The sequence below is a fragment of the Ictalurus furcatus genome, chromosome 5 (assembly GCF_023375685.1).
Source record: "Ictalurus furcatus strain D&B chromosome 5, Billie_1.0, whole genome shotgun sequence".
NCBI classification, from domain to species: domain Eukaryota; kingdom Metazoa; phylum Chordata; class Actinopteri; order Siluriformes; family Ictaluridae; genus Ictalurus; species Ictalurus furcatus.
The window spans coordinates 16,427,925-16,441,694 of NC_071259.1; the positions used below are offsets into that span (position 1 = coordinate 16,427,925).

At 39.4% G+C, this 13,770-nt stretch overlaps 2 protein-coding genes across 2 annotated transcripts in view; one reads left to right on the forward strand and one right to left on the reverse strand.

Moving 5' to 3' along the window:
• The window catches only part of zgc:63587 (uncharacterized protein LOC393431 homolog), a 30,399-nt gene extending 23,618 nt beyond the window's left edge, over nucleotides 1-6,781 (reverse strand). Inside the window, exons 1-4 of the mRNA XM_053624894.1 lie at nucleotides 6,643-6,781; nucleotides 1,147-1,197; nucleotides 935-1,034; nucleotides 770-856 (exon numbers count right to left, since the gene is read on the reverse strand). Of these exons, the coding sequence (XP_053480869.1) occupies nucleotides 770-856; nucleotides 935-1,034; nucleotides 1,147-1,173 (214 nt within the window). The 5' untranslated portion in view covers nucleotides 1,174-1,197; nucleotides 6,643-6,781. The remainder of the gene's footprint in view (nucleotides 1-769; nucleotides 857-934; nucleotides 1,035-1,146; nucleotides 1,198-6,642) is intronic.
• A 3,389-nt stretch (nucleotides 6,782-10,170) lies between these two features.
• Nucleotides 10,171-11,895, forward strand: cldn5a (claudin 5a). The gene has a single exon (XM_053624895.1). It carries the CDS (start codon nucleotides 10,377-10,379, stop codon nucleotides 11,028-11,030), a length of 654 nt encoding a protein of 217 aa, XP_053480870.1. The 5' UTR covers nucleotides 10,171-10,376; the 3' UTR covers nucleotides 11,031-11,895.
• The last annotated feature ends 1,875 nt before the right edge of the window (nucleotides 11,896-13,770 follow it).

Below are 13,770 nucleotides of genomic sequence, written 5' to 3' on the forward strand. Positions count from 1 at the left end.
CAAACAAGGCATAAGTTTGAATCAGTCTTTAAATGTGCATTTTATATGATTTAATTTACATTCCATCTGTCGGCATTTTGTGAGCAGAGAAATCAGTAATTTTTCTCTCAGTTATGCTGATATGATAGACAGTATGTGATAAAGAAGCTCTGCATCGTTTCCCTGCAAGGGGTATACCACTAGGGGTTCTTGCATGTGCATGATCAGGAATGTGTGGAAATGCACGCACAACCTCACCCATAAACAAAACTTGATAAAATCCCATTCAATGCATAAAAACGTGTGTATGTACTGTTTACGCACAAGACTATGCATACGCATGGTTGATAAATGAGGCCCCTGGACTTTGACCTCCCATTTTAATTACAAAACAGTGGAGCTAAAGCTGTAAAAACGATCAGTGTCTGAGTACTTTTGGAACCACGTAGTCATTTATTGTAATGTTCAGTCAGCTAGGGGTATGTAAGCTATGTGACCTGGCTAAAACATGGAGCCATGTGCAGGATTATGTTGATTAAAAGTGAGTTATTGTTTTGGACTTTTAATATACATCTGACTCCATGGGAGACTTTAGGGGCTTTACTATTCGGGAGATCAAAATGAAAAACTTTCGGCATTCCACCTTAAGCACTTCTGTTTTCAGAAACTTCAGAAAGTCATCTATTCAGCATTATTTCATTATCTGTAGGAGGCCATGGAGGGGAAGAGAGCGCACAAGAGAAGGAAAGAAAGAAAGAATTAAACATTTAGGCCATGGACAAAAGGGTACCTGCTGCTCCAGGTATGTAGCGTTCTGGATAGAGGTCAGTGAGAAACAGGCTGTTGATGAGAGTGGATTTACCCAGTCCAGACTCTCCTACAAAACAAAACTTAGTCAGACAAAGTAATAAACTCAACCGAATTACATGTGCGAGAGTGTGTTTCTGTAACTCACCAACTACCATCAGTGTAAACTCAAAGCCTTTCTTCACAGACTTCCTATGTACCTGGTTAGGGAGGTTAGCAAAGCCCACATACCCAGCAGCCTCAGGGAACTACAACAAACAATCGAATAAAAACAAACAAACAAACAGACAGACAGACAGAGATGCTTAGATAGGCCAAAAAATATAACTTTTTAGTGGGTGCTAGGTTTTCATACCCTACCTTGCCTTTTTCTCCAGACTGTGACATGCCTGCAGCTACTTGGAAAAATAACTGAAGAGAGAGAGAGAGAGAGAGAGATATAGATGGATAGACAGAGAGAGAGAGAGAGAGAGAGAGAGAGAGAGAGAGAGAGAGGGAGAGAGAAAGCACATTCAAGCTTTAGAGGTACATCTGTAATACACTTTGAAGTTATGTTTGAAATTAATGTACAGGATGAAAAACAATGTTTTCCCTGAAACGTACTGTCATCTGTTTTTTCACCTCTGACACACCTACATTCACTGACCACATGAGGTTTATCTTCACACACATGCACAATATGCAGTGGTGATATAAAGCCACGGGATGATGTGGGGGGAGTGTGCAACTCCATAAACAGAGGGAGAGAACAATTGTTTATCTTTCATCGCCCTGAAGACCTTTCTTGCACATACTGTACAGCCCTCCTAAGAAGTGAACTAATTCTAATCAATGGTTGACTTAAATCTGATGTGAAAAGTCTGTTTCTGTACCATGTGGTCTTCCAAAATGTATGCAATGTGCTGGTTTGTACCGTAACCGGTTAACACAAATGATACAATTTTTTTTTAAAGAGGACGTCATTCAATAATAGAAAGAGAAACATTTTAATGGCTTGAATCATTTTGACTCTTTTTACCAGTGGCCAAAAGATGGAATTTGCGGGGTGTGGGGGGTGCCCGTGTTCAGCATGGAAATTATTTGTGCTGTCACACACCACAGTAGTGGTTAATGGCTCGTATGAAAGTAGACACTCGGGGCTTTAAGAATTTGCGGTTTTTCATAAGTATTTCTATTTTTACCTAAGGGCAATATATTTAGAGAAAGTTGAAAAGCTTAAAAGCTCAATCACCAAGTTTCCAACCTTTTGTATCAAACACAATACAATACAACACAATTGCACAATACAAAAAACAGTTTAATATCATAAAGGAGGTTTCATTTCATATGATAATTATTTATCTTTGACTTACTTCCTATTAAAATGGTAGCACTTAGGTGCACAGTAGAATACATAGTAACGGCACTGAGAACGGCTTTGAACAATGGCAAGTGGTCTATAATCTCAAAGCGCGTGCACACACACACACACACACACACACACACACACACACACAGAGGGAGGTCCTGTTATTGCTTGCTGCCAAAAGTGAAAACAATAATGTGGATTTAGATTAATGAAGTGGCTCTTTTATTACCACGGTAATCACACAAAGCAGCTTCACATGAGGCACAGAATGAGAGCACAGATTTACACACACACTCTTGTATTAATCAAGCTTGTGGGCATTATACTGATCTTTCTATTACTCTAACAAATCTTGTGTATATTGACATCTAAATGTAACCTAGTTTTTGTGAAAGTTTCTGTGTAAAAAAAGCAACAACCAACAAACGCTTTTTTATGCATAGTAGCTACACAATAACGGTAATCATGTTTTCCTAATATTGTTGAGAACCTACACTTTCCACCCCAATAGCAGGTGACCACCAGTGGTGACCTGACTTAAAAGATTTGCTCTTTCAGTCATTAAGTCTAAAAGGGTTGTGAAGCTTTCCAATGAATAAGCCATGGAAAAATGTGATGGGGAGCCATACATAATGTACAGTAAGCATATTAAGGGAATTAGATCGACTAGATACACAGACACAAGGGATAGGGACAAGGACAGGTTTCCTAAATCAGCATGAGACATGAAATCATTGTGCGCTCAGATTCTTAATACACTAGATCAAATGTAACCCAGGTCAGTGAAGTAGTCAAATATATAGCTGACACCTAGCTTAGTTGGAAATTATTGGTGATGACTGAACATAATCAGACATCAAAAGTACATCAAAAATATTTCTCAAGCCATCTATTAGAATTTTTACACCAGTAATGTAAAAACACATGGTATCATAAATGTATAAGCTCACATTTTGTTTTGGATGCCAAACGACCTGTACTGTAACCAAGCAACCATACTGAATTTTGTCCTGGTACCAAGAGTATCATGGACATATCAGAGATAGAAAATGTGTAGAGCACTGATGTAATAATGTAAATGTAATAAATCACTGACTTGTTACATAAAAGCCATTTTGAACACTCACAAGTTACCAAACACCAAGGTAGCGTAGCGATGACAAAGTTTTTTTTTTATTTTTTAAATGTCCTTCTTCTGGCAGCTTCAGGAGGCAAAATCAGAGTTTTATCATATAATTCTGAATTTTTTCCCCCAGTTTTTGCCCACAGTAAAGTTTCCTGTTGTAGTGAACTAGATGTCCGATAGAACACTATTTGAGATTCAGCCATAGAAAGGTGTGACTTGTATTCTTTCCTGAATTTTAATGTTTAATGACAATGTTTGTATTATTTCTAGTTTCACAAAGTATATACTGCCACACTTGGAAACTTTTGGGATGCTCGTCACCATTAACACAACCCAACAAAAATTGTGCTCTGAAAAGCAAACAATAGGGAAAAAAAGCTGTATCATTTTTATAATAATATGATTATATACAATATTATAATAATTGATTAAATGGTTACATGTTAAGTACTGGATGAGTCCACTATAGGTGGCCATCACTGGTCACCAACCTACAACTGCCAGGTTATGGATAATTATAGATTCAAATAGGTGACCATAAAGTCATGGCTGTATCACACAATGGTCGTTCTCAAACCACACAAAGTCCACGTCATGTATTAGATCATGAGTAGGTAGACCCTTAGCTAATTGACCATCTTTTTAAAGACCCGGTAAACAGTTATCATTTCTGTCTAATCTCACCAGTTCACCTGCCACCATATCTAATTTTGAAGAACAAACGTTGTTTATCCAGCTGTCATAATCTCTGTCTATTCCTAAATTAACAGGTCTGGCCCATATTTCATGAGTGTACCACTTATCATCCAAAGAAAACATCAACCTAAAAACTTTGTATTGTGTACATGCCACAAAAATTTTACTATTACTCGATCAAGCACTGACTGCTGGGTGCACACAGAGCTTACAAACACTGTCACATTTCTGTTAAAGAAAATACCATATTCATAATTTGCACCGTTAAAACACAGAATAATTCCTTATTAACTAATGGGAATGTGGGGGTAATAAAGAAATCATTTGTGTTATGTCAGGTAAATGTCCCTTTGCTACTCAATGGAACCTGGTTTCCCCTGGCATCACAGATTAACTTTATAATGGGTCATGAAAGTGAAAGGAGGACCTAAAGGTTATGTTCTAGCAGACTTCACAACTAAAATCACACACTCGATATAAAGACGCTTTATTATTCAGACCATTCAATTTTATGTGGTCTCAGTGTAAAAATCTAACTAGGAACAGATTGTTTGTGCAGGGGGTAGTGTTGCTGACACAACTAAAAGGTCCCCAGTTCAATCCTGAGCTCGGGTTACTGTCTACATGGAGTACCACATGTTCTCCCCGTGTCAATGCAGGTTTCCTTAAGGTTCTCTGATTTCCTCCCACCTCCCAAAAACATGCATAGTATGAGATTGACTACGCTAGTGTACATGGTGCCCTGCGATGGACTGGGGTCTCATCCAGGGTATACTTCCACCTCACACCCACTGTTCCTGGGATAAGCATTGTGTTTTTGATAACACATGATTGACTGCACTTATTTATTTCAAATCTGCACCTATAACATAATCAACTGTTTTCTTTTAGATGTCCAAATGCTAACTTATATAAAGATTAATTTATAATTATGCTCACAGAGCACATTATTAAATACTATACTAATACTGGATAGGGCCTCCCTTTGCTCTCAAAACTCAATTCAAGTCTCAGTTCTTCATAGTATGGATTCCAAAAGACATTCCAAACATTCCACTGAGATTCTGTACCATGTTGACAGATTTTTCAGGTGATCTTTCAGGCTGCAAATCTCCCGTTCTACAACATCCCAAAGGTGTTCTATTGGATTCAGATCCGGGGACTGGAAAGACCTCCACTGGAAAGACCTCCACACTGAACTCATTGTCATGAAGCCAGTTTGAAATGACATTTCTGCAGAACTGCTGCTCACTGGATGTTCTTTCTTTATTGCACCATTCTGAGTAAACTCAAGACTGTTGTGCGTGAAAATCCCAGGAGATCAGCAGTTAAAGAAATATTCAAATACTCAGTCCGTCTGGCATCAACAATCATGCCACAGTCAAAATCACTGCGATCACATTTTTTTATGCTGCTGGCCCGTATCTGCCGGACTTTCTGCATTGCACAGCTACCACACGCGTGACTGATTAGATAGTTGCATGAATGAGTAGGTGTACAGGTGTTCCTAATAAAGTGCTCATTGTGTATATGTGCAAAATAAAACAATAGGCCATAAAATACATGGGTTAAGGCAGTAGTATGAAAAATACTACATAAAATGCTGTTACTCTAAACATGGCTATGAGTACAAAGCATTGAAATGAATCCAACCCAACTCATGAAATTACACCAGATTTCTGGAGGGTTCCAAACTGCCCCTCGTTTTAGATACATTCCGGTCACACCGACAGCTCTGGCCAAGTACTAGCCCTCTCTTTGTGGTGGTGTTTGTCTTTAATTTATTTATTCATTTTCATATGGTTCATTTACATGTGATTCATTTTCAATGAGATTCATATTCATGAGACTCATATTCAAGCGATACATTTTCATGTGATTCATTTACGTATGTGATGCATTTACTTGTGATACATTTTCATGAGATTCATTTTCATGTGATTCATATTCAAGTGATACATTTACATGTGACTCATTTACGTATGATTCATTTACTAATTTGCTTCTCTTTAAATCCAGTTTTAGACTGTGATATTACAAAGGTCTTTCCAGATTATTACTTGCTACACTGTATAATAACCCCAGTAAAACTGCCTGAATTCTATAATATAATTTGCTCACCATGTTAGGTTTAAATCCTCTAAAAACAGACTCGCAATTAATTAACATTACATTTTTCGAAGCATTGGCATGTTCTGCTTACTCTCACAATCCTCCAAACACCCACACACCCAAAGTCTCCATAAACAAATGAGAGAGCAGTGTATCCTTTGTGGTGGTGTTTAACATTAATAGTCTGATTGACTAATAGGGATGGCAGATAAACCTGTGATAGGTTTCACTGGGCCTTCACTGTCCTATTCATTACTTTAGCTCAAGCGCCTAAAGCGCCCACACCCTGTTTTAGGGGCGCTGATGTTAGTACTGGAAAAAATGAGAAATGTCAAAAAAACGTTAGCTCGTGTTAAATGATGACTTTAAATACTCGAAAAAATATCAGCATTTCATGAAAGTTGAACCGTGTGTTGTTATTATGACGACTCGCAAACTGTTTTATCCGTTCGTAGTAACTTTTAACTTCCGCACGCAACACATCCGGCTACAATGTTTCACTGGACTCAGCTGTCCACTCAGGCGGCGCAAGCAGGCTACCTCGATTCATTTTCAATGCTTAAGAAGCGCTTACCTCGGTGTAAACGTCTGACAAAAATACAAAACACAGACTTCTCTTCTCCTCCCTTATATTCTCACTTGTCCTAGGACAGTCCAGGGGATCCGGAAACCGCTGCAATTCCGCCTCCGTCCCACAATACCGTTCAGGCTCTGACACCGGAGTAGAGCGCAACAGGCGACATTGCGGCTCCTAATAGGCGTCGCATAGAATGAGTGTAAAGGGCAAATTAGAGCCAAGATGGTGGAAAACGCGCATAGTTTCTGTGAAAAGTGCGCTCGGGCTGTTTTGTCGAGCTTAATGGACGTGACTGTACGTGCTGTTTAACGGAACAAAAAGTATCATCCTTCCACGTACATCCCCTTTTTCTGTGTAATTATTATATTTATGAAACTAGCCATATGAAGTTGTTAAAACTGCACAATGCAAACCCCAGCATTTGAGTTACGTAGAGCAATATACTGTACATGCTCAAAATCAAAGTGTGAAAATTCTCACACCCTCAAATTCTGAACAAAAACCGAGCCTCAACAGTACATAGCTCATAATCTGGTTGGCTCCATGGGGGAGGTGGACCCCAGGGAGCCTGGCTCACCAGGTCTCATCCTTTGTGAGGCTTCTCCGGGCATTAACTGTAACTTCTTTCGGTTGTTGTTTACTTAGGGATGTTTCTCCTAACCTTCGATCTCCCTATCAGGAGGTGAAGTGCATGCAGAATTGGGTTAAGGTCTGCTGATTGACTTGGCCAGTTTAAAACATTCAGCCCCCCCCCCCCCTTCATGAGTTACATCATCAATAAAGATTAGTGAGCCCAGTCCAGAAGCAGCCATGCAAGTCCAAGCCATGACAATACCTGCACCATGTTTCACAGATGAGCTTGTAACTTTTGGATCATGAGAAGATCCTTTCTTTCTCCACACTTTGGCCTTTCCATCACTTTGGTAGAGGTTAATCTTCGTTCCAGAATGCTTGTTGCTCATCTCTGTATTTCTCTGCAAATTCCAGTCTGGCTTTCTGATTCTTACTGCTTGTGAGTGCCTTGCATCTTGTGGTGTGGCTTGTATATTTCTGCATTCAGAAGACTTCTTCAAATGGTGGATTGTGATACCTCACCCCTGTTGTTTTTTGGTTTTTCATCACAGGACAATGTTTCTGTCATCAATTGCTATTGTATTCCTTGGTCAACCTGTTTGATGTCTGGTTGTTATTACACCGGTGGTTTCTTTCTTTTTCAGGACATTCCAAATTGCTGTATTGGTTATGCTTGTGCATTTGCAATGCTTGTGCAAATGCTCTGATTGATTTTCCCTCTATTCTCAGCTTCAAAGTGGCCTGATTTTCTCCCATAGACAGCTTTCTGGTCTTCATGTTGGTTTATCCCTTTTAACAACAAATGCAGTCTTCACAGGTGAAACCCAGGGCTCAAACCAAGAGTAGACATTCAAAGACATAGAAACAGCACCGTCTTTCGGATGAGACGTTAAACGGAGGTCCTGACTCTCTGGGGTCATTAAAAATCCCAGGAGACTTCTCGTAAAGAGTATGTGTATACCCTGGCAAATCCTGGTGAAATTCCCCCATTGGCCCTTCTCTATCATGGCCCCCTTATAATCCCCATCTCTGAATTGGGTACATCACTCTCTCCTCTCCTCTAATAGCTGGTGTGTGGTGGGCGTTCTGGCGCACTATGGCTGCCGTTGCATCATCCAGGTGGATGTTACACATTAGTGGTGGTTGAGGAGATCCCCCCAATACTATGTGAAGTGCTTTGAGTGTCTAGAAAAGCGCTATATAAATGTAGCTGTAACTAACTAACTAAAGTTATTAACTGATAAAACAATCCGTCTAACAGAACACACCTGGGCAACAAGAAACACATGTTGGCCACATGTTCCACTATTTTTGATCACTTGAAAAATAGGTGGACTTTATCATCTATCATATTCATCTTTTGATCTCAAACCCAAATGTCATCAATGTATAGCAAAAACAAAAGAATTGGCCTTGCCAGTCCAGTGCATTTGGAGAGGACTGTATCATTATCCAGGGTTGCTAAGTTTCATCTCAAAATCCACACAAAATACTTGAAACTAGCCTAAAGAAATCAGGCATTAGGAAATAAATTTCTCTTATTTTTCTCAGGCTTTGCTCGGTAAACAAGGTCACCATGGTGCATGCCCATTTCTGTTATAATGACATTGTCCACTGAATAAGCCCCCTTTCCCTCTCCCAACATCTCTTACAGTGGAAATGGTTCTGTACATCATATATACACTCTCTGACCTTACGGTATGCCTTACAGTAGACCTTACACTATTTTTGTTGGTTTTTTTTTTTTTAAATGTCATTTTGATTATCTGCTTTTACACAGGGTCTTGGTAGTTGTGGAGTATTTTAAAACTATTCCAGTTTGCAACCCTGTCAACCCTGTGATTATCCGTCCTGACTGCTGCTTGTCCTCCACTGGAAATATTCAAAGAGTAAATATGGGGCAGTGTAATTTGTCTCCATGAGCTTATATTATCGCTTAATTATTATCTTGTTTCCATTTTTCACCACTATGTTCAAATAATAACTCTTGGTAGTTAAATGGGGCAATGAACATGCTGCACCATGAATGCGCAACATCTAACCCCCAAGGAAAAAAAATCAATGGAACAAAATAAATGGAACATTTTTAAATTGGTCAATCAAAGGAGGTAATTAGTATTTCAACAGACTTTTAATGTTTTACTGATAATAATAATAATGTATGGACCTGGGAATGAAGACTTTATGAACATGAATTTTTGTTGAATGTCTGATATAGGCTTTATGCCACTTTATGCCAATTTATGCAAGTTGCCACTATTTTTATTTACTTTTTAATAGATGTGATTCTTTAATCGGTAGACTATTTAATAATGAATTAATGAAAAAACAAAACAAACAAACAAACAAAAACATCTAAAAGTTTCAGTGGCGTCATCCTATGATTTTGTTTTCAAATGGCAGGGAGGGCTGTGGGGGGTTTTCCCGGCAATAATACATGACTTCGTAACCGAACCGAAGCTTTAATTAGCCTGTGTCGAGACTGTAAAGGGGAAAACAGTTATTAGGACTACACTACAAGCAAGTCTGTATGTGTGTGTGTATATATATATATATATATATATATATATATATATATATATATATATATATATATATATATATATATATATATATAACCTACTTGCGTGTAGTGTTATCGTAATAACTTTTATTAAAAGTGAATGAGCTGGATTTAATAAAGTAACTAAAAATTATACCATATTAATTGATGAAGTGTGTACGATTTGTACTGGTTTTCTTGTTCCTCTTCTTCTCTTTCTCTATGGTCAACCTATTAGAGAGTTTTTCAAACCAGTATGTGCCATTCACCCCTTCCTCCCATCTGGTTGTCTTACTACCCAGCTTCCTCTGTTTCCTATTGGTCAGGAGCAGATGCGGCGCTGTGCTATTGGACAAAAGTTGAGCTTTTCTCCTTGAACACGCTTGCAGGCTCAGTCACCCCGTTCTTCTGGTGTAGCGTGTGTCCGCAGCTGTTCTCCTGCGCGCAAAGACCGTTATTCAGAGCGCATTACGTAACGCGATGGTGTTTACCTGAAGAGAAGCATTTGCGTTTTTGAAACCAACAACTGGAAAGTGGAGCAGCTGTTTCGCGCTTTAAGAAGCGGACTGTTCGTCGGACCCGAAGGGTAATAATAAGGACGATATTCTAAGGAAAGATGGCCTCGGCGGGTCTGGAGCTGATTGGCCTGACGCTAGCTGTGCTCGGCTCGCTGTTAGAGATGACGGCGTGCGGTCTGCCCACGTGGAAGGTGGCGGCACACATTGAGGGAAACATCGTGGTGTCGCAGACCATGTGGGACGGCCTGTGGATGTCTTGTGCTGTGCAGAGCACGGGACAGATGCAGTGTAAGGTGCACGACTCGATGCTGGCGCTCAGCGGCGCCAAGCAGGTGGCGCGCGCGCTCACTGTGTTCTCGTCCGTGCTGTGCGTGCTGGCGCTGCTGGCCGTGATCGCCGGAGCGCAGTGCACGAACTGCATCCGTGCCGAGCTCGTAAAGGTGAGACTGGTGAACGTCGGAGGAGCGCTGTACATCGTCAGCGCCCTGCTTTTACTCGTGCCCGTCTGCTGGATGGCCAACCAGATCATCACCGACTTTTACAGCCCGCTCGTGCCTACGTCCCAAAAGAGCGAGATGGGCGCCGCGCTCTACATCGGCTGGGCGGCCGCGGGCCTCCTGCTGCTGGGCGGCTCGGTGCTCTGTTGCTCGTGTCCGCCATCATCAGCGGCCAGTACGGGTTACTCAGTCAACTACGCGCCCACGAAAAGAGCCACGACCAACGGAGACTACGACAAGCGGAACTACGTGTAAATCTACAACTGGAGCCACGCGTGAAGTCATGTCTACTGCGGCCTGCATACCCCGCTAACTGTGCGCCATGTGATCTGCGCCTAACACTTAGTACACTATTAAGAAAAAAAAATTCCACCCAGCACCCTTAAAGTTTTTTTTTTTTTTCGGTTTTAAAGCTTCTGTGTTGAACCCTGCAACAGAGGATTTCACTCCCAAAGTTCCACGTAGACTTTGTTTAGAAAGCTCGAACCCTTCACCGTCCAAAGAAGCCTTGGAGAGCTCTTTTCTAAAAAAATAAAATAAATAACAGTCTGTCAAAATATAGCGGCATGTAGCTATTTCGGCATAGTAGACTATTCACATTGATGAAAATGTGGCAGAAGAAGAGAGAGGTAGCCAAGCATTGTCCCTAAAACTCAGGCCTAAATGTGATTCTGTATTGAGTTTATTTACCACTGTACTAAAGAGCAAAGGGTGGCGTGTCGGACGAATCGTGGGTGTTTTCTTATAGCCTGTGTGTCTTCGCACCTGTAGATTTTTCTGTCTAAACCTAAATGTAAATGACCTGTTTTCCCCCCTGGTCATGGACTCTTACTGTCTCATGTTGACTTTTTTTGGACTTTCGAAACTCCCTGTTTTAAACATCTAGGCTATGCATTTCCAATGGCTAAAAAGGACAGAACCGCCTTGATTTCAGCCCAAAATTGCATTTTTAAATAATAGTTTCACTGTTTTGACCACAATTATTTGCCAAATCCTTAACAAAACATGATGATGATGATGATGATGATGATGATTATAAGATTTTAATTAACAATAAATAATAATAACAATAATAATAATAATAATGTTGATTGTTTTCATGGGTTGGCTGAAAGTGATCTATTCGGGAGTCCTTACTCTACTTGGGAAGTTTGAATACAGATACTTTTCCTTACATGGACTATCAGACAAAGTTGCCTAATTGAGAAAATGATGTGGATTTTTACAATAGCTGTCTAGTTAAAGGAGTAGGTGCTCTAAAGTACAGACCAGACCCGTGTGCCCAGCACTATGAAAATAATGCGCTGGACATATTTAGTTTGTGCCTTGTAATGATGGAGTGTCTTATTTTATTTGTATCTTTAACTAATCAGACCACCAATACCAAAATTTGTCATCAATAGTCTTTTTCTGGTTCATTACTTTTTTTTTTTTTTAAACTTTTATTGTTTTTAACTTTCATTGTATCAAAGTTTTGAATTGTAATATTTTTAATAAACAGTTATTGTCATAATGGACCTGTGACCATTTATTTAGCTGCTAAACAACAAATGGCAACTAACAAATCTAAGAAATATCTCTTGTGTATTTTTTTGAGTGATTTTTCTCTGGAAAGAGATTTGGGTGACCTGGTTGTAAAAGTAGTTTTATTATGTTACTCTGTGTTTCCGCACATGTCCTGCTTATGAGTGATTTTGAAAGGTCTTTCACTTCTTTAGACAATCCCACTGTGTTCAGAAAACCCTCCACACACACTCACTCACTCACTCACACACACACACACACACACACACACACACACACACACACAGTTTGTCCTTGATTGCTTAAAGTCCAAAAGGTCGCTGCTCAACCAATTTAAGTTCCAATTTGCCTCATATTCTCAAGATAGGGGTAGACATCACTCAGACAACCATATTTCTACATCTTACAGGGGTGTCCATGTTAAATTCATTACAGTTGCCTATAACATAACACTAGTTTTCATATTTAGCAACTTTTCATGCAATACAGTACCATCACTTTTAATATTGAGACCTTGTAGTTAAACTGCAACTATGTACAGTCCAACGTTAATGTATTTATTATATATTTGTGATTGTATTAAATACACATGAAAACAGGCACAAAATGTACTATTTACTACTGTATTACTACTGTATTAAAGTAAGGCTGCAGGCAAACAGTAGGACATTAGAAAATAGTGTAAAATCACTATTACTGTAAATCAGTTACATTTAAACATTTAAGTCTTGATAAATAGTCATAGCAGATCCTGATTTGGGGCAAAAATATGTTCAAATAATCTTTAAATATATTGAATTGGTGCCCACATTATGCTTCATAAATTTTGCACTGGTGGATCTCAGCCAGCGCAGTTCATTAATACCACCAAAGAGTTAATGACCACCAAATTTCATCAGATCATGGTAAAGCAATCTTGCCTCAAACCACTTACTTTCTTTAGCTATCTCCGTAGATAGCTCCTATGCAAAATTAACAATTAACAAACATATTATATGACAAATCCTATTTGATTTCTCTTGCATCACTCTAATATTTTCTATACATAAATGTAAATGAAAAAAAAAATCTTGTGGAAAGCAGAACACTAAAGCTGAATAAATAACAGAGAGCTCCCCTCTTGGTCAAAGCACTTGCTGTATTTTACCCCACTTCTCCACTATAGTCTCTGGCACAGCGGAGCTTATCTGACTGTTCCAGACCTGTAGACAGTATACTGTATATCACAAACGATACAACAATTTTCCAAATACACATCAAGATACTGTTCGCAACAAATGCATATGAATATTTCAAATCCGATAAGCCTTGAGTCAACATGTGGGTTTAGAATTTCATTTGGCTCAAAGCTGTATAGTATCAGTACTGAAACCCACAGAAAGTTTCACTGACCTGTAATATTTACTGTCCATTGCATACCCTTAGGACAGTGTGTTCAGTTTTACAAATGTTCCTTCATTATCACTAGTAA

Bases quoted from the DNA above. Each gene is read 5' to 3' on its own strand.
- cldn5a (XM_053624895.1), top strand. From the start codon at position 10,377: ATGGCCTCGGCGGGTCTGGAGCTGATTGGCCTGACGCTAGCTGTGCTC.